Here is a 21214-nt window from a genome sequence, read left to right on the forward strand (position 1 = left end):
TAAGGGGAACTCTAGCCTTCTAGAAGGAGAAAGATAGTAGACAATACAAGGAGAGTAGCTCAGAAGCATAGAACTAGAGTGAGTGCTATGGAGGGTTGCTCCTCCTACTGGTGTCTCTCAAAGTCTATGTCCTCACTACTGGAACAATGAGGAAGAGCAACCCATATCTGGATGCCTTCCCCCCATCGCTGAAAAACCATAATTCCAGAAACACATTCTAATATCAGATACACGCTTGCTCTTAATAAAACATTTCTTAGCTAATTTAATTTTGTATTTTTTTAAAAAAAAAAAGAAACCTGTAGAGAAACTAGATATAAGAAAGCACAATGTAAAGAAAACTGAGTGTACCTTTAAAGTTGAGAGCCATAATAATGTCTAACTATGGTTTCGGGTGATATCATTCTGAACCAACACTCTTAAGACAATTCCATTATTCAGAGAGCCCCAGCAGCCTTATCCCTTTGTTTTGCATTAAGGGAAACCATAAATACATTCATGTTTTCTTTTAGCCAGGCACCTTTTCACTGCTCTGTCACCTTCAAGCATTTTTGAACAGCCACTGTGGGCATCCTTGGCCATTCCAGCAGACTCATCCCTTTTGAGGAAGTAGATGTTCATCACTCTGGATGCAGAAGAGGGGTGTCCCAATCGGACAGAAAGGACATGGAAGAAGGATAGATAATCCAGTCATTCAGATTTGCGATGAACCTAAGTACATCACAAAATGCACTATAATGGTCATTTTAAATATGGTTTCATTACGTCCCATCACCACTACTAGTACTGGGTTGTTTGGATTCCCCATTCTTATTAATTAGCATGACAAGAAGGAAGACTGTGACAAAACTGCTGAGGGGTCAGGATAGATGCATCCTTCAAGGAGACAGGATCAAATACATTTAAGCTATAAGGTGGGCTGAAGATGATGTTACATCAGTAACACTTAAACAGGAAGTGAAATGTTTTTATGGTGTGGTTTTGCTGCCTTATTAATTACTGAAACATCAAGTGAAGCATTATTTTGGAATATACTTTTTATCACATGTCTTCCTCCTGAGTCACTCTCAGAAAGTCTTGTGCTGATGCTTAATCTGCATAGTGGGAAGCATGAAGTCATGAGAGGGAGCCAAAGGAAATAAAGTAGACACCCTGTTATTTACTGTATTAAATTTTCTCCAAAGACAGGCTGAGACAAGAGATCCTCTCCTGCCCCACTGAAGCAGTTGCACAAAGCACAAGCTGTGAGCCAAACAGGATCTTTTAATTAAAAGGAGATAGTTTCAGACTTGCTCAGTGCAAGGAAAACTAATTCTATTGACAAGGGAGATTTTGACTGAGGAGAATCAGCCAAACTGTGATTACCCAGTATCACATAGATGTCATGAGACACAGGCTGTAATTATAACAATTTAATGTGGTAATTATGTACCTTTATAAACAATTTTTGGCTCTGGCCCAAGTCACCATATCATCAACCTCTAGGGATACGCAGCAAGTAGTGGACGGGTGGGTAGGTCACGGTAAAAATAAGGCTTCAACAGCATCAGGAGGAATCTTCCATTTATGTTCAACCTGAACAAACTTGAACTTTTTATATAAGCTCAATATGCAGGAAGTGTTTTATCCAGCAGCTCCCAGCAGAACAAGCTGCCAATTTTACCACGCGCCTTCTTTCCCCATCTGTCCCATTCTCTGCGGATATCTCTCCAGGAGTGGGTCCCTTATTGCCAAAAGATGTGGATCTCAAATTAGGCCACTGCTTCTCCCACAGAGAGCTATTCCTAGACTTCATTTGCAGAGCAACAGAGAATTCTGCTTTCAGATGATTAATTCTTCATTCTCTTCCAATGAATATTCCCAGACCTTTTCTTTCATTTGGGAGAAATGTGTTATATTTGCTCAACCAACCAACCAACCAACCAATCAAATAAATAAATAAATGAATAAATAAAAATGCCTCATTTGGTATGATATTGAACATACTGGCAAGGCCACTGTTAGTAAAGAGCAAAGACCTGAAAACAGGACATGCCAAACTGGAACAGGTAAACCTTTCCCATATCAAAACCATTTAGCATCTGTACACCAGGCACTTCAGAAAAACCAAAGGTATAAACTACAAAAACGTCTTTAAAAACAATAAAGAACAAAAGAAATCATAAACATCAGCAAAATAAAGAACATTATTTTGTCTCATCTAGCCCTCCATGGTGTCAAGCAAATACACTCATCCCTCCATATTTGTGGCTTTGATTATTCACGGATTTGATTAATATGTTCTCTCCAGGAATATCTAGGTCTTGCAGTGCAACTCTATGGTCAACTTTAACTAAAAGTTGCACTGAAAGACCTAGAGATTCCTAGAGAGAATACTCTACTAGGCATTTGTAGCTCCTCCAGGGCAGTTCTATGGTCAGTGTCTGTTGGACGTTGACCACAGAGTTATACTCAAGGACCTAGAGATTCCTAGAGAGGTATCCTCTCAGGTAAAAACATGGTATTTTTGTTATTTGCATTTTTTTCCATATTGTGCTCCTGACCCTAGCAACTATGGAGGGACAAGGATTTCTTCTTTCAGAACTCACAATGGAGGTTTTGATTTAAAAACCTCTTATTGAAGGAATTGTTTCTAACTTAATACCATGTCATAGATGAACAGTTGTCAAAATGCAGGTTATGTTCTGCTAGGTGCTGTATTGATGATATGATTTTTGAACATTCTGTGGTATAGGTTTGAGACAGCAATATAGAGAATGGACTTTGGACCAGTCTTGTAAATAACACAATCCTTGGATGCAGGCAAAGATTTTGTAGAAGAGCTGACATTCTGATAGCAAGATCATTGTTGGTTTTATGAAGTTTGGGACTCATGCAATGGTGTCATTGAGGGAGGGGTGTGGTGGTGTGGCTCACACTGGGTGATACCCCAGAAGAGGCGTGACACACGATCAGGCCCTCCTCTTGCTTGGCCCCAGCGGCAGTGGTTCCTCATGAGGAGCCGCTGCCACCATGGTAAAAGACAAAGCTGAGCAGGAGGGGCACAGTAGGGAAGCCTCCAGCAGGTGGGCTGGAGGGAGAGGCTCCAGAAGAGGAGCTGAAGCTGGGAGGCGGCCCTCCATTCCTACCTTGACAGGGTGGGAGAGCTGTAGGAGCCGCACAAGGGCGACCAGACTCTACGCCTCAGCTGACATCTCCTCCCCCAGTCCCCCATGGATCTGGTTCGTCTTTGCTCTGACGGCAGCAGCCTCCTCATGGGAAGGCCACTGCCACCATGGCGAAAGAGAAGGGGTGAGCGTACTCTCTATAGACCCTTGGCTACACCCCTCGGCAGCGCCCCCCCTCCAGCACCAGGTGACAGCAAGGGTGGGGACACCACTGGATCCATGCTGGAATTGGTAGGGTAGAGAAAGAGATAAATAAAATAGATTAGATGGATGGAAGAAAGAGAATCTTTGGGTGGTGTGGATGAGATGCAATTTTGGGTAAAAAATATCAAGCCTTGTTTCTTTCTCTCTAAAGCTCAGAACAGGGACAAAGATGTGGGGGAGGATTAAAAACACAGATGGCATTTTTCACCTTAATTCTGGTAAGGCTTTTATTGTTGAACGAGAGCATAAATCTAAATACCAGTTCAAAATTAATTGTTAAAAATATATCCCCATTCAAAATAAATGGAATTGAATTGGATTCTTTAGCATATTAACAATTAATGTAATGTGTTGAGTCCTGCCCGCCCACCCACCAACTTTCCTGTCTCTTGGTACAGCACTTTTGGGGTAGTGCCTCTCAGTATTATCATTTGTGTTTTTAATGATCATGTAGCTCTTGTGCCCAGTGGATATCAGCTCTTTCTTTCAAATGCCTCTTGTCACTCTCCTTTGAATGTTTGGGAATTAGAGACTGGCAGTGCCCTGTTCACTGATTTTATGGTGAGTCGTGAACCTTAGTTGAAGCTACCCATATATTTTCTTGTTTTAATCACTGAGTGGGGTTTGAATGTAGTTATGGAATGCTGGCACACAAAACGTCTGTGCAAATAGGAGTATTTTTCCACTGTCACCTTTTCCTCTCTTCCTCATTCTCTTTACTTTTAGCTTTCTGCCTCTCTGCCCCATCTGGCACCTGTTGCCATAAAGATCTGCTTATTGTGTAATGAAAGCTCTCCATGGAGGCAGCTTGCAGCTGCATCTCTCATGAGGACAAGTGGAATTCCCTTCCACTTGTGTATGGTGTCATTGTAGGCTGCTGATGTTTCAAGTCTCTGCCCCCACTGCTGCTGTGCCTGTCCCAGCCCATCTCCTGGTGCCTTTTCTGGGGAGTATGAAAAGCTGTGATTAACTGTGCTTTGCCTGTTATTACATTGATCTATTATTTAGTGAGAGAAGAGATGAATATTTGATAGAGCTCAGAGCCTGGCTGGGGGAAAAAGGGCAGAACACTGAAGAAAAGTATTATGGATCCATTAAGTACTTCTGCTACAGCAGGAATTTGCTGATGCTGGGCAAACCCTCCCTACTTGCTCTTCCCAAAAATGTTTGGGGTAGGGTCAAGGATGAAGCACAGAGTTTTGTTTGGTTTCATTTTTAAAAGGAGAGCATGAGGCTTTCTGGTCTGTCTATCCCAACTTATCCTCTGGGATTCAGAACTTGGTTATCTGACAATTTGGAATCTTTATCTTACAAAAAGAGAGAGGCTTGCCATGTTCACATGGCATGACAAACCATGATGCGGTTTGTTGAAATCTAGTGTCTTTTGATGTGAAAACTTAACAATGTTTACAAGTCATAGTCTGAGATCATAATATGTTTTTGGCTCATTTAAACCATTCCTTTTTGTGACATCCAAAGCTACAACTGTGGCTTGTTCCTAGCTTGTTTTCATTGAAGCTGATGGAGATAAAGAAATCAGAAATGGGGAATAGAAGCCACATTTCCTCTGATTGTTTGCCATGTCATTTTTCAAATAGGAAGCACAGCATGAGTCACACAAAACATGGCTATTCGTAACAAGGGGAATAAACCCATTGATATAATAATAAAAAATAATAAAATTTATTTATATCCCGCCTCTCTACAAAAAGCAATCGGGGCGGCTTTCAGACTTGTTCCAGAGTTCTTTAAATAGTTGCTAGAATTAGAAGGAGGTGTTTCAAGAAAGCTTATTGATGACATATTTTAACTCAGGTCACAGGCCCTTTTTATTAGGAGATCCCCCCCCCCCCTGCAAGAGTGGTACATTTGACTTGTTCTCTTTGTTTGTTTGTTTGCTTGAGATGAGAAACAAGAATATCCTTGCAGTGAGGGAGTCATTAGAAATTCTTTTTGTCCTTTCTTATGTATATTTTTTTCAAAAACACATTTATTAAGCATGTCACGCTCCTTAGCTCTCCAAATAAGAGTTGAAATCCTTGGATCCTACTGCGATGGCTGGACAGCCACAATCAATATTCAGGCATGCTGTTGAAACTTCCCAAAACACACTGTGTGCAGTGACAACAAATGTGTCACTAGTAGGTTGGGGAACTCACTATTGTGGCTGGAGACTACAGAGTTACTGGTCACAAACATGGAGGCATAATCACACCATGTGGTTGGAACTCTTGGCTATTTTTTTTTTTTAACATCAAGCAATGGAATACATATTCTACAGCCTTGTTGGATCTAACAATCTAATTTTGAGAGTGATGCATTTCAGGCTGTATCTTCTTGTAGCAGTACACTTAGTGGGAGTAGACAATCAAACAGTGAATGTGCTTAGATTTTCTCAAGCTACAACACCCAAATGACTCTTTCTCAAACAGTGTTATGACAATATGTATCACAGAATAGGGTTTCTATTCATAGACCTGTCTGCAACAAAAGATAATGGCCTGTTACAGACTGCCAAAATAAAGCTGCTTCGGGTCTCTTTGGTGGTATGCTGTTTAAATGATGCATGGGTCCTAAGAATCCGGAGGTTGCGCCAAAGCCACACTCCATTCCTAAGCACTGGAGCGCAGTTTGGGTGCAGCTTCCGGATTCTTAGGATGCATGCATCATTTAAACAGCACACCTCCAAAGAGACCCAAAGCAGCTTTATTTTGGCAGTCTGTAAAGGCCAAATATGAAGTGTAATCTCCATTGCAGTAGAGCAGGTGCAGAAGCCTTCTCTTGGGAGATGTTTCTATCCAGAAGTGGGCCATCAATCTTCTTTATGCATTTCCTTCCTTTCTTCTACTGTTCAAGTATTAATAAAGATTCATGAAGACAAGCAGACTGCATCTTCATAGCACCATGATGGCCTCATCAGATTTGGTTCACCACTTTGCTCCATCTAGTTTAGGGAAAATACCTACACCTACATCCAATAACAGATCTCTTGAACATACTCAAGGCAAAGTGTACAATCCAGATCTCCAATCCCTCAATTTAGCAGCATAGAGGATTTGTACCAATTTTCAGATTTGGTTAGAGTTTTGGAAGCATCTTGGTAGTTACATACTCAAGAGTATTATAATTATGAATGGAAGAAATTATGTGCCTTCGCAGCTTCCTTTGTGGTTCCATGAAGATCAGTAGACACATCCACAATGCTTCTATTTCTGCTCTTTTTGTGGTAACAGGGTTTAGTTTTTCTTTCTCCTTGAATCAACCTACCAGCTATAGGGGCCCACCAACCTCCCCAACCTACAATATCTAGGTTGCTTATATATTTGACTGTTAAACAGTTTCTAAAAGGACTTTCACGCCTTTATTCCCTATGCTGCCATAATCATCTTGTTGGTCTTTTGCAGTGTCTGGAATGAAACACAGGAGGATCATTTGAATTCAAACAATAACCTTTCTAAGCTTCTCTTACTGCTTGTTGGTATAAAACCTTTTTAACCCTGGAACCAACTAAACCACTGTATTCTGATTAAAAACTAAAATAAACAAAGGCCCTGTACAGACTGGCCAAAATAAAGCTGCTTCGTGTCACTTTGGGGGTATGTTGTTTAAATGATGCATGCAACCTAAGAGTCTGGAAGCCGCTCCAAAGCCACAATCCAGTCCTAAGGACTGGAGCGCAGCTTTGGTGCAACTTCTGGACTCTTAGTACACAAGCATCATTTAAACAGCATATCTCCAAAGTGACTCGAAGCAGCTTTATTTTGGCCTGTCTATATGGGGCCAAAGACTCCTTTTGCCATTTGCATTAAAAAAGATTCAGTAGCTCTGTGGAAACCTGAACCCTGATTTCCCTCACCATCCTACATTTGAACCACTTCAAAATCAAATTCATGATCATCTGCCTTACATTTTAATAAAACAGGTTTTTGATGATTTCTCCATTTTCATTGCAATTTTACAAGATAACTAAAATTAAACAGATTAGTAAATTCATTCATCCACATCAGTGAATATGTATCTCAACTTTAGTGCACCCAAGACACATTTGTATTTGTAGAACAGAAATTTAATGATTTGGATATTTAGACAGATATGGGTTTTAGGAGAAAAGGCAATTATGAAGTAAGAGTTCTTGATGCATTTGTTTTCTTGTTTTGGTCTTCACGTGGATTTCAACTGTTTGTCCAATTTTATGATATCCTCCAGATTTTTTTTATAGAGATAAAGAAATGTCAGTTTCAATAATAGAGATCCTCTATTATTTTATGTTCAAAACAAGGAGGAGTAAGGGAGAAATAGTTACTGCTAACCTGAAAAGCCCCTTGACACAATTCAGCCCGCTGTAGCTGAACTCTGTAACCTACTCTAGAGAAAGTTTGAATCTTGTGATTTAAACCTTACAACTTCCCCATCCTGAAGGACTTTTTTTGCAAAAATTGAAGGGAACTAGGCTTTCAGTAGACAATCACCTGGTAATGTGACATTTGCTGGCTCTTTAGTACAGTACTGCAGGTCATTTAATTAATAACTTAACTAATAATATAATTCTGGGGAGATGTTTCTTCCAACTTGTTAATAACTGCTTTAGTTAAAAAAACAAATTTAATTACATTACCTCTATCTGTTAGTACATTTCCAACTTAATCCACAATGTAATTGATTTTAATAGCTAGTTCCTGTCTCTGTACAAGCACTATAATTCACGACTGCCTTTCTTCCAGATGTGTTTTGCCTTATGCCTACAATGCTGGGGTGAGCTTTCTCAAACTATGGGAGATGGAGAGGCTGGTTTTGTTGTTATTGTTATTTTGTCTGCTTCAGCAAGCATAGGTAGCAGGCAAGCCTATGTGATTTATCTACATCTCTAGAATGGTATAAACTTTATCAGCAACATTTTAACCCTGGTGGCGCAGTGGTTAAATGCCTGTACTGCAGCCATTCACTCGAAACCACAAGATTGCGAGTTCAAGACCAGCAAAAGGGCCCAAGCTCGACTCAGGCTTGCATCCTTCCGAGGTCGCTAAAATGAGTACCCAGACTGTTGGGGGCAAATTAGCTTACTTGCTAATTAGCTTACTTGCTGTTCACCGCTATGATCTTTGGAATAGCGGTATATAAATAAAACAAATTATTATTATTATTATTATTATTATTATTAAAAAAACTTCATAGGAGTACAGTCCTTTGTCAATCCAAGACACATAATTCTTCCCCTCAATCATATCAAGAGGCTACTTCTATTTATTTTGAGTTTCTCTTCATTCTTATATAAACAAAAAACAAAAAACAGGAGACAGCCCTGCTGAGAGCAAGGACACAGTGAATACTCCTAGGATCCATAGCTGGCATTTGAGCATTACATGACAATTAAGTACAAAACAAAGCTAATCATGATTGACGGAAGTCCCTGAAGCATTCTAACTCCTTCCAAACCACCCTTCTCTACTAAGTGACCTTCGTGACTAATGAGCAGCAAAAGGCATCAGTCTCAAATGAATAGGTACTATCACGTTTCCTCAGTTTCTCCCCTCATGGCTAGAGTATTTTTTATATTTACACACCATGCTGCCAATGTATATATACAGATAATATGATCAAGTAGCTACAGGAGACCCAATTCAGTAAAGTTCTCAGCACACACACTCTGATCCCTAAGGATCCATGCTGCCCAGCATCCCTTGTAGTTAACTGTCTACAGTAGAAGTAGGAAATTTATAAAATATCTGAAGAACTGACAAAAGGAAGGAAGAAGGATTAGATAGTTATACAGATATGACATTCTTTCAGGGTCACAGGATCATTACTTGACTGCAAAAATGCAAACTATTTATTGGCATATCCACAGGTCACTCGCTTTTGAATTGACATCAGCTACATCAAAAGTCAGCAAGGAAAATGGCAGTGGCTTCTGTGGGAAAATTCATGAAATGAAATCATTAATTCACACAGACCTGGGGATTTTTAATATAGCTGTTTATAAAGAGCTGAGGGAACCACAAAGGACAGGTGCTATTTTAGGACTAAGTATTATTAAGAGTGAAGATGACTTCTAAATCAAACTAGATATAACAAAAACATTCTAATAATGTCTCCATGCAAGATTTTCTTTATAATGGCACAGGAGGGGCAAACTGGTAAGCACATTTTCTTATAATGGCTATTATTTCTAGATTTTCCTGGCTGTCACATTTCCACCAATAAGGAGTAACAAGTAATCATAGCTGGATAAAGAGACCAAATGGGCAGAGGAACATGGGAAAAGAAAGGCTCAGCATCTTCTAAGTTGCTCAGAATCTCTGCTCCACAATTTTCTTCAGTGTTATGAAGAGGTGCACAACAGACTGCAGGGTACGCTCCAAATTATTCAGGACTTGGCCTAATTATTTTAAGGTCAGTTACCTCATTATATCATGTCTGCTAAACTGTATGACTGTGGTCAGCATACAATACATGCCTGGTGGCAACCGTAAAAATCCAGGACCAATCGTTGACTTGGGTTTACAAAGACTGCAGGTAGTTCAGTTCAATTCATCCTTATTATAGTCATAGACCACCATAGATAAAAAGGGGATACAGTATAAAAGAAGGTAAAAACAAGGTAAAAACACAGGTTAAAAACAGTATTTAAAGTATCTTTTTAGATTCCAGTGTACCAGACAAGATTGGTACACTGCAGAGGTCATTGCCTGACAAATTTTAACCGCAACTGCACAGAGGCTGGCAACATTGTATGTTATAGCAGGGTTGATGTCTGAAAGCAACAGAGAAGTGTAAAATTGATGGTGTGTCCTTGGTATTTATGCAACAGAGGTGAAATAAAGTTGAGGCGGATGTCCCTGTAGTATGAGCACTGGAGTAGTACATGCTCTGTTGTCTCTATTTGGCCAGAGTCACGGGGTATAGTCTACCTGAGAAGGGGATTTTCTTATATTGGTCTTCAAGGACAGCTGATGGAAACGCATGGCATCGTACCAAAGAAAAGGCTCTCTGGTTTTTATATACTTTGGGTTTTGCTAAGTATGCCATAGGTGTTGCCAAATATCTACTGGAGTCACTAGCAATAAAAGTTGGAGCACTAGCTACATCTAGTTGTTGTTCTGTATCTACCATCCGTTGTTTGATTATTGCTTTAGCCTGATCATATCCCATGCTGAGCAGAAGATCTGGAGAGAAGCCCAGTGAAGAGATTTTAGTCATCACCATCTGTTTCCATGTAGACTGGAATTCATCAGTCAGGGTTAGTGGAGCAAGGCCGGTGGAAAAGGATAGTCTGAGCCAGTAACTGAGTACAGTCACTCATTTCTAGATTTTCCTGGCTGCCACATTTCCACCAATAAGGAGTAACAAGTAATCACAGCTGCACTCGACTGCAAGTAGAGACCACGTAATATTTTCTCCAAGAAACCATGGCTGCCCTGATCTGCTGTTGCTTAGAGGGTAAGGAAATGAAACCACTGCCAATGCAACTGGCCTGATGTGCCCTCACAATGAGATGCGTGTTCATACAGGCATCCCATTGAAAGTAATTTAGTGCAGAGCAACAACACCAGCATTTGGATGGGGATATTTTTCCTCTGAGCATATTATCCCACTGGGATGTGAACATTTGACTGCACATCCCAATGCAAGGCAACACTGGATATATGGATTTGTTCCTCTCCCACACAAACCTTTGTCCCCTTGCAAGCAATCCATTTCATTTTTGTAATAAATGTGTGTATATGTGAGGCAAACCCTCATTTCCCCCCCACACTCTGATCTAAACTTTAATCCCACCCACATGTAGATACATTTTAAACAGACTAAACAACCAGATTTGCAACCCATGGTATTAAAAGGTACTTAGCCAGACTGCTGCATCCCCACCCCCAACATGGCCAGCCCCAGACAAAGGAGATAAAATCAATCCAAAATGAATATGTTCAAGCTGGGAGCCTCTGAAACACAACGAAGCTGAACCCTCTATCCTGTGCTTTTTTAAAAAGTCATTACTCACTAGGAACCTTTTCTGAAGCACTCACAAACATATCCTAATATATAAAAACCAGAGCAAGAAAAAAAGCTTCCAATTCAATTCACAAACAAGTCCTGGTTTCAGACTGTCTGTGATCAGAATGAAAATTCTCCACCAAAATTCATGGAGACTTAATAGGTAGTGGTGAGTAAAACAGCAAGCGGCTTAGAGGAACAAGGAGAAATAATCTTTTATTTATTTATTTTATTGATATTCACAATGCTGAAAGATGTCAGACTGACAAATGTGGATAACACCACTGTATTTTGAAAAGGGAGAGTGCTATGGTTCAATTTGGCTTGAAGTCTTACACTGCAACATAGAAGCCCCACTCCTGAATATCAAATGTGTGGGGACAGCTGTGAGAAAATGCCATTCTAAGATGCCAAATGACACTCTTTTTCCATTGGTGAGTGGTTTAGGGACAATAGATGTTATTGTGCTATTCAAGGTAAGGAGGTGTGAATTTGATAAATGCCTAACTGGCAGGTTCCTTGGAACCCCCACATGGCCTCTTAGCTTTCTAAACAGGAAGAGCAAGCTATCTGAAATAAATAAATAAATAGGTTTGATTGATTCACATCCATGTAGAGAGCAAGCGTGACATAGTGGTTAGTGTATTGGACTACAAGGCTAGAGAACAGGGTTCGATTCCTAGCTTGGCCACAAAATCCACTGGGTGACCTTGGGCAAGTCACCTGCTCTCAGCCTCAAGGGAAGGCAAAGGCAAACTTCCTCAGAACAAATATCACCCAGAAAACTCCATAACAGGTTCACTTTAGGTTTGTCGAAACAACTTGAAGGCACACAACACACACGCACACAAGACAAGTTGTATATGGGGGGTAAGGGAAGGCTCTAGCTCCTACCTCCGATGGAAACATGACAGAACTCTAATTACAAAGGCTGAGTAGAATTACAGTTATCTTAAATGCTCCTTATCAATAGCCTTTGACATCAACAAGGATATGGATGTGAAATATCATATCCTGAGTATAGAGGTAAGGGTTTGCTTTACTCTGGTTAGAAAATGGAGGAAAGAAAAGGCAGACCTTCAGACACAGGCCAGAATGTAAAACCTTGTGACAACTTGGGGTCACCTCACAAGCAGAATGCTTGTAAGGACTGTGGTACTTTTGATTATCCCCTATGTAATAATAAATCTTCTGGCAAAAATGAGATAACTAAGAGTCACTGTTCCAATGCTGTTGTACTTGCAAAGCCTCTTACAAGAAAGAGGTATTCCCTTTATTGCTTCCGTATCAACCACCTGCTTCCCATTTACTTCAGTGTCAAGCCATGAAAATAAAACACATAATAACAATTACATAGCGTAACTGATGTTCACTATGCACCTGAACTGCAGAAGTACGAAAGGGTTTAAGCACTCAACACATTATCATATGCAATAAGTACACTTGCCTTCATCTAGGGACAATAGCTCAGTGGAAACCTAAAGAAGACACCTAGCAGTTGTCTGTCTCCTGTCTCTACATGGTCTGGCTCTGAAAACACTCCCCTTGACACCCATGTAAGGAGCTACTGTATGCATTTGCTGGTAAAAGGTAAAGGTAGGCCCTATACAGACTGGCCTGAAAGGCTGGCCTATGGGCAGAGTCAGGGCACAGCATCCTGACGCCACATGCCCTAACTCTGCCCCCAGAGCACCATGATGCCACATGCTGGTCCAGATGGCATGCAACATAATGACACACCTCTGGCATTGCGTCCAGATGATGGGGATGCCAGACAGCCACGCCATTGCAGCTATGGTGCTCTTTGGAAGGTGCAAAAAGGAGCTGCTTTTTGCAGCTCCATTTTGCGCCCTCCAAAGGCCAGATCGGGGCCGTGGTGTGAGGTTGCCATGGCCCTGATCTGGCCAGGAAAGGGGTAGCTGCAGGCCACCCTTTTGGGGCTGTCTGTATAGCCCTTTAGTCCCTTGACATGAATGTCTAGTCTTAACCGACTGCAGGGGGCAGTGCTTATCTCAGTTTCTAAGCCAAAGAGCTAGTGTTGTCTGAAGACTACTCTGGTGGTCGTGTGGCCAGCATGACTGCACCTAACACTGTTACCTTCTCACCAAAGTGGTACCTATTTATCTACTTGCATTTGCATGCTTTCGAACTGCTAGGGTGGCAGAAGCTGTGACTAGTAATGGGAGCTTACCCCATCATGTGGCACTCGGGCCTTGAACTGCCAACCTGCCGTTCTTGCAATCAACAATGTCAGCTTCTTAACCACTTGAGCCACTGCATCTGCTGGTAGCTTGAGCTATATATAAAGGATCTTCATGCTGGTTTAGATGACAGTATTTATACACCATATGCAACACATAAAGTACTTAGCAACTGAAAACAATGTGTATTTTTGATGCACAAGATGTGAGCACGTGAGTAGCTAGCAGTTTGTGACACTGCAGAACTATAGGAATTGCTGCCGACAGCTCTTACCAAGAATACCCTAGATATATCTCAGTTAACAAAGGAGATGTGTTCCTCAGCATTATTTCTTTAACAAAAAATGTGGTACAACCAGGTCAGATAAGCATTGCATAAGTGAACAAAAATGTTTTGAACCTGTTATAGACCATTTAAAGGCTTCTTTGTAAAAAACATAAAGAGATGACTTTTTATTTCAAGAGCCTCCACTTTTCTTATGACTTTTGTTTTGGTGCTTTTAAAAAACATGCTGATGGTAACTGGTGAGTCAGGCTTGTCTTCCCTTTTCTCTGTTTTGCTTTTTACACATGCTCAGTAAATGATTCTGGGAGAAGCCGAAGTTCACTTTGCCTGCTGTAGATGGGCACATAACACGGCTACAGTACGTTTGGCTAGAATAGGATCCCACTCTTTCCCTGCTCAAGCTTTTTAAAATGCAGACATACTGCTGCAAGCTGGCATCACAAGTCTGTGTTTTCCAGCCCTCCTTCACCATCCTCCTGATACTAATGCTGATGCTGGTGGGGTTTTATTTTTATTTATTTATTTTTTTAAAAAAAACAACAACACAGAGAATGAGGAAGAAAGGGAAGTGAGTTGGGCTGGCATAAAAACCCATTGAAAAAAGAAGCTTCACTGTCAGCTTTGTGAACTGAGGTATACACACAAATCTCTCTTAGCTGTTGCAACAAGGTACTGCATTTTCTGGCATATAAGACTACTTTTTAACCCAGGAAAATCTTCTCAAAAGTCGGGGGTCGTCTTATACACCAGGTGTCATCTTGTAGGGCAGGTGCTGAAACTTCTGAGCCGGACTAGAGAATCTGCGGTTGCCGCATATGGTGGGGGGAGCTCATCCCCACCATATGCCACGATCATATGAAAGCAGCTACCGCTCTGATAGTCTTGGAGACAGGGAGGGCTGGGCAGGGAGGGAGAGCTGACCAATCCAAGCAGGCTTTGTATACAGCAGGTTTTCCTGCTAAGTACCTGCATGCCATAAGCATTTGAATTAAAATTACCATACTGAAATCAAATCTGATGTTTTTTTTTAATTTTTATTTGGTGTGTGTTGGAAGAGGGGTAGTCTTATATGGTGAGCATATCCCAAGCTCTATATTTTAACTGGAAAAGTTGGGGGTCGTCTTATACGCCCAGTCGTCTTATACGCCAGAAAATACGGTAAGTTGTACCATTTAAAGTTATTCAAATTTTCAAGCAAATATGATTTCAATACAGCTGTGTGAGAAGAACAGCTAAAATGTGACTCATCTATAAACAGAAGTCCCCTCATAACATTTGTGTTGCCCATCAGGAAAAGCCATGGTAAGCATTAATTTAACTGTAACTATTATGAACCATGGATAGCATGAGACAGAAAAAAGAAATGAATGGTCTGAAAAATCAGAAAAGCAATTGCAAAGAGAATGGCATATTCGTAGGATTAAAAAACACAGGAAATTGAATTGTCCTGTCAGGCCATTCCACAATCTAAGGTCTAATCTGCACTGTAGAAATAAAGCAGTTTAATACCACCTTAACTGCCATGGTGCAATGCTATGGAATCCTGTGATGTGTAGTTTGTTGTGACACCAGAGTTCCCTTACAGACAATGCTAAATACCTCAAAGAAACTACAATTCCCAGAATTCCATTGTATTGGGCCATGCAGTTAAAGCAGTGTCAAAATGCATCATTTCTACAGTGCAAATGTAGAAATAATAAATGAGGAAATGTAAAGACAAAGGATGACAGAAACTCTTGCACATGAACACTGCATATTTAAACTACAGGATAATAATAATAATAATAATAATAATAATAATAATAATAATAATACTGTTTATTTATAGCTCACTTTTCCAAAAGAGATCAAAGCGGGTTACAACAAGGATATAAAACATTATACAATTTGAACAACAGTATATAAACATCATAAAAACATTCCAAAATTAAAAACACAATAAAACCACAGAGAATAAAAACCATGGCCAAAAGACAGAACTAGCAGGAAAGCAGCATATATGATGGGGAAAAGATGTCAAGACACATGGGGGAAAGCCTGTTGGAAGAGATAGGTCTTAAGTTTCTTCCTAAACAGGTCAAGGGAGGTAACAGAGTGGAGCTCGTCGGGAAGAGAGTTCCAAATCTGCGGGGCCGAGACAGAAAATGCCCTTTGCGAGGATGAAGTATATCTCGTTTTAGGAACCCTTAATAATTGCTTCCCAACCGTCCTGAGAATGCGGGGTGGATTATATAGGGAGATGCAGTCCTTCAAGTACCCTGGGCCCAAGCCATTTAGGGCTTTATAGGTAATAACCAACACCTTGTATTGCGCCCGGAAGCGAATGGGCAGCCAATGAAGATCTTGCAAAATAGGTGTTATGTGGCTAGCCCTGGAGCATCCAGTGACTAGCCTTGCTGCCATGTTCTGTACTAGTTGAAGCTTCAGGGTTTGGTACAAGGGTTGCCCCATGTAGAGCGCATTACAGAAATCCAACCGAGAGGTCACCAGAGCATGCACCACCGTTTCAAGGTCCCCCCGGCCCAGGTAGGGTCGCAGCTGGCGTCTCAGCCGAAGCTGGTAACAGGTGCTCCTGACTGTCGCATCCACCTGAGATGTAAGGTGGAGCGATGAGTCCAGAAGCACCCCCAGACTGCGAACTGAGTCCTTCAGGGGGAGCGTGACCCCATTCAGGACAGGTGGATAAATCTCCTTTCCTGGGCCTGGAGAGCCTATCACGAGTACTTCCGTTTTCTCTGGATTCAGACTGAGTCTGTTTTCCCTCATCCAGCCCATTACTGACTCCAGACAGGCATTTAGAGGAGAGATGCCATCCCTAGTCACTGCATCAGTCGGAGACACAGAGAAACATATTTGGGTGTCATCAGCATACTGATAACACCGCGCCCCGTGTCTCTGGATGATCTCTCCCAGCGGTTTCATGTAAATGTTAAATAGCATGGGGGACAAAATTGCTCCCTGAGGGACGCCAGATGTAAGCGCCCTCCTATCGGAACAGCAGTCCCCCAGCTGCACCATCTGGAATCTACCCGAGAGGTAGGAATGGAACCACTGGAGCGCAGTGCCCCCGATACCTAACTCCCTCAGGTGTTCCAGAAGGATACCATGGTCGATGGTATCGAAAGCCACTGAGATGTCCAAAAGCACTAACAGGGACATGCTACCCCTGTCCATGCCTAGACGGAGATCATCGACTAGGGCGACCATGGCAGTCTCAACTCCATAGCCCGCCCGGAAGCCAGTTTAAAATGGGTCTAGAAAATCCGTTTCATCCAAGATCACTTGAAGCTGGAAGGCAACCGTCCTCTCGATCACCTTCCCTAAAAAAGGCAGAAGCGAGACAGGCCAATAATTATTTCAAATCAGGGGGTCTAGGGAGGGCTTTTTTAACAAAGGTTTTACAGTGGTCAATTTTAGACTGGATGGAAACCGCCCTTCCCTGAAGGATGAATTAATTATATGGCGTAACATAGTAGTTACAGCCGTTCCCCCCTGAGCTGCTAGCCATGAAGGACAGGGATTGAGAGAGCATGTCGTCTTCCTAACAGTTCCAAGAATCTTGTCCACTTCCTCAGTACTCACAGAATAACCAAGCCCTGTTATTCTGAACCTAAGAAGCAAACAGTTGTTTTGTTGATTAAGGAGACATGTTCTGACAACATTTGGGAATCTTTGTGTTAGAAAAAGAAACTTCTAAGGCAAAGAATATACATGTGATGATGTGAACTCGTATCTGTCCTTTCTGACAAAATGCTGGTTTATATTTAGGATGAGCCTGACATTTTAAGAAGCCAATTAAGAAACTCAATCTATCACATTAGTTATGAACAATAAATAGCCTTTCCTGCTTTTCAAACCAAGCTCATAATGCCTTGCAAGTTCAAAAAAAAAAAAAAATGGGAAGGGACTATAGCCTGGTAATACAGCATACAGTCTGCATATACGTATGAATGCCTAAAATTATAAATGTCATCCTTCCTATAGTAAATATTCACAGAGCAGCTAACCACAGAAGAAATGTAAAAAGACTCAAGTCTCTTCCTTCTCAGAAATTTTATTTAAAAGAATCTCTACTACAGGTAGTAGAAAAGGGAAAAACCTTTACGCAAGTCGCTGGTGAGTTATTTTGAGCGCAACAGAGATGAGGAATTGGTTAGACCAGTGGCATGGTCCAGATATTTACAAACTGTTAATCTTTTCAAGAAGTATAATGCATTATTAACATTACAGAGGACAGTTTTCCTTTGGTACTTCATATTTTCATACAGTTTATGATTCACATGTACCTGTTATATCTGTTCGAGCATCTTCAACCTCTGTTGCTGCTGCTCTGTTTTTTTTCTCCAACTCTTTCATTTCAGGCACGTAGAAGTCCCCTTGACGAGCAAGGGGGCACACAAAATAAATTTGGTCACCTTTGTAGATCTCCAGTCTGGGATGGGCACATAGTTTCCTCTCCTAAAAGAAATAATACACAGACGTGTTGAAGACTTTTCCCCCTGTCTTTCTCTCATTATGATACAACCAATGCATACATCTCTGAACAGTTTTCAAGATGATTCTCTTGATCAACAATTCACAAACTGTGGCCTCTCAGTATTCCACTGAGATGGTCTCATTTTTGGCTTGCATGCTAAGACATATTTGTCCAATTCCCTCTGCTTTATCCTTTTTAGACACCAGGGGACCAAATTTTTAAAAAGTAAAAGCATCTTATGAAACAGAGAAAGAGCTTTCAGGCTGAGAGATAAAACGGATAATAAATTGCAAAAGATTGGGAGTGCTTAGCAGATCAATGAACTGTTCCTCAGAAGCAGATCCATATTCCATTGTGCTGAATTCTACAACCCCTGCTTTGAGAACCAGTACAAAATAGTATGGGATTCATTTGAGAAAGAACATTTGAAACACAGCAAGTGGGTCAAAAATGGGGAAAGGTTACAATTTAAATCCATTCTAAATTATCATGAGAAAGATGCTATTAATTCAGGTTTCCACATTCTTTTCTCCTGGTTCATCTATAATTACACTACTTCAAGCTCAGCTGGTTTACAGAGGACCAGAAGATAAATGGTTGAGCACATGATTTCCATGTAAGATGATCTGGGTTCAGTCCTGGCATATCTAGTCAAATGATCTCTGATAGCACAACTAGAAAAAGAAAGATGTCCTGCGGAGATAAAACTAGTGGTACTGCATTATTCTTTATTCATTTTCAGTGTAATGCATATAACAAATGTGTGTAAATTTGCCTCACATGTAATACATGGATAAAGTTGGGTGTAAAGTTCACAAATATTCTCGTAGGGAAATAACCCATTTTCTTTAAGCACTGTTTGTAATCTTGCTTTCTTTTAAACAAATGATATTTTTATTGGTTTTAAAATTGCAATATGACAATTTAAGTATTGGACAAAGACTCCAGAAGACCAGGATCAAATCCACACTCAGCCATAGAAACCCACTAGGTGACCTTGAGCAAGACACAGTCTAGTCTCAGTCTAAAAGGAAGGCAATGGCAAGCCTCATCTGAATAAATCTTGTCAATAAAACCCCATAACAGGACTGTTGTAAGTATGAGTCTATGTGAAGGCACACATACACAGAAAGAAAGAAAGAAAGAAAGAAAGAAAGAAAGAAAGAAAGAAATGCAACAATGAAGCATAAAGGAGCAGTTTATCTGTGAGTGGAGATTAGCCAAACTGACTCCCTTATTTTGTGCACCTTTGAGCTGAGATCCCTATGGAATCTACCATACTGCACCCTGATCTAACATGTCAGCTAAGGAAATACTCTCAGGCTGGAGAATAGCAGCTCCTCCCTCACCAAACTGCCAGTCTACCAGAATTATTAGTTGGCTAATGAGTAGGTTTATTGGCCACAGAAACATAGGAGGCTGCCATATACTGTCAGACTATTGGCCCATCTAACCTAATATTGCCATCTCTGATTTGCAGCAGCTCTCAAAGTTTTCAGGGAGGATTCTTTCCTAGACATGTGTCAAGGCTGGGAATCATGTAGCCTTCCAGATGTTCCAGTGGGGACTGCCATCCCCACAACGATTCATCATTGGTTATGCTGGCTGTGGCTCCTGGGAGCTGCAGTCTGACAATATTGGGAGGCAACATGATTCCTGACCCTGACCCATTTGGAGAGCTCTGCAGGGCTGACTCAGCTTAGCTTCTAAAACTAGATGAGATTCAAGGAGTTATGGTGGCATGATTAGAAGTATAGTGTCTAGATCAGGGGAAGTAATAGTGCCACTCTTTTCTGCTTTGGTCAGGCCTCACCTTGAATACTGTGTCCAGTTCTGGGCACCACAATTTTAAAAAGGATGTTAAGAAACTGGAGTGTGACCAAAGGAGGGTGACCAAAATGGTGAAGGGTCTGGAAACCATGCCCTATAAGGAACGACTAAGGGAGCTGGGGATGTTTAGCCTGGAGAAGAGAAGATTAAGAGGTGATATGATAGCCCTTTTTAAATATTTGAAGGGATGTCATATTGAGGAGGGAGGAAGCTTATTTTCTGCTGCTCCAGAGAATAGGACCTGGAACAGTAGATGTAAGCTACAGGAAAAGAGATTCCATCTCAACATTAGGAGGAACTTCCTGACAGTAAGGGCTCGGAGTGTAGTACAGTCTCCTTTCTTAGAGATCTTTAAACAGAGGCTGAATGGCCATCTGTCGGGTATGCTTTGATTGAGAGTTCCTGCATGGCAGGGGGGTTGGACTGGTTAACCCTGTGGTCTCTTCCAACTCTATGATTCTATGATTTTATTACAGATCAGTGGGGCAGTAATTCTTTCCTTCCATTATCAAATGGCCCCCTTCCTTCTTTCTCTTCAGCTCTCATTCAGCTCCTGCAGCATTAATATAGAAGCTGAGGTGTCCTATCTACTGGTCTTAAGTGAAGGAGAAAATCTATACTTGGAGAAAAGGTTGGGTAGTGGCAAGAAAGACTGATTATATTACCTTATTTCTAAAAAGTCTTTTATACAAAGCATCTCAAATATTTTGCACAATGCTGTCTTATTTATCTCCTCTTTCTTAGTTTTCTTCTTTGTTTCTTAGTTGTTGTTTTTGTATTTATCCCTTTTATATAGAATGTGAAACACTGGAAATGCTGTAATTTACTGTTGTCTTGGGGACACAGCAGCAAACAAGAAAAGCCATTAGCAAAGGGCTGAAATGCTTACCTCCCTGCTTTCAAAAGTTGTTTCTTTCTTCTCGCTTAGGAGTTTATCAGACAAGGGAAATTGGAAGTATAATCCAATGGCAATCTGAACGCAATCATGGAGTTTAACGTTATTGTGTGCTAGACTACCACACACAATTTCGGGCAATGGGAAGTCAGTCCGAACGCAATC

At 41.0% G+C, this 21214-nt stretch overlaps 1 protein-coding gene across 3 annotated transcripts in view; it reads right to left on the reverse strand.

Annotated features, from left to right (window-relative positions):
* The window catches only part of TEX264 (testis expressed 264, ER-phagy receptor), a 218184-nt gene that overhangs the window by 31286 nt on the left and 165684 nt on the right, over positions 1-21214 (reverse strand). For all 3 annotated transcript variants that reach the window (XM_089524968.1, XM_089524958.1, XM_089524948.1), the window contains exon 4: positions 18134-18305. In XM_089524968.1, the coding sequence (XP_089381094.1) occupies positions 18134-18305 (172 nt within the window). The remainder of the gene's footprint in view (positions 1-18133; positions 18306-21214) is intronic.

The sequence above is a fragment of the Sceloporus occidentalis genome, unplaced genomic scaffold (genome assembly GCF_023333645.1).
Source record: "Sceloporus occidentalis isolate IW3139 unplaced genomic scaffold, rSceOcc1.0.p SCAF_1, whole genome shotgun sequence".
NCBI classification, from domain to species: Eukaryota; Metazoa; Chordata; class Lepidosauria; order Squamata; family Phrynosomatidae; genus Sceloporus; species Sceloporus occidentalis.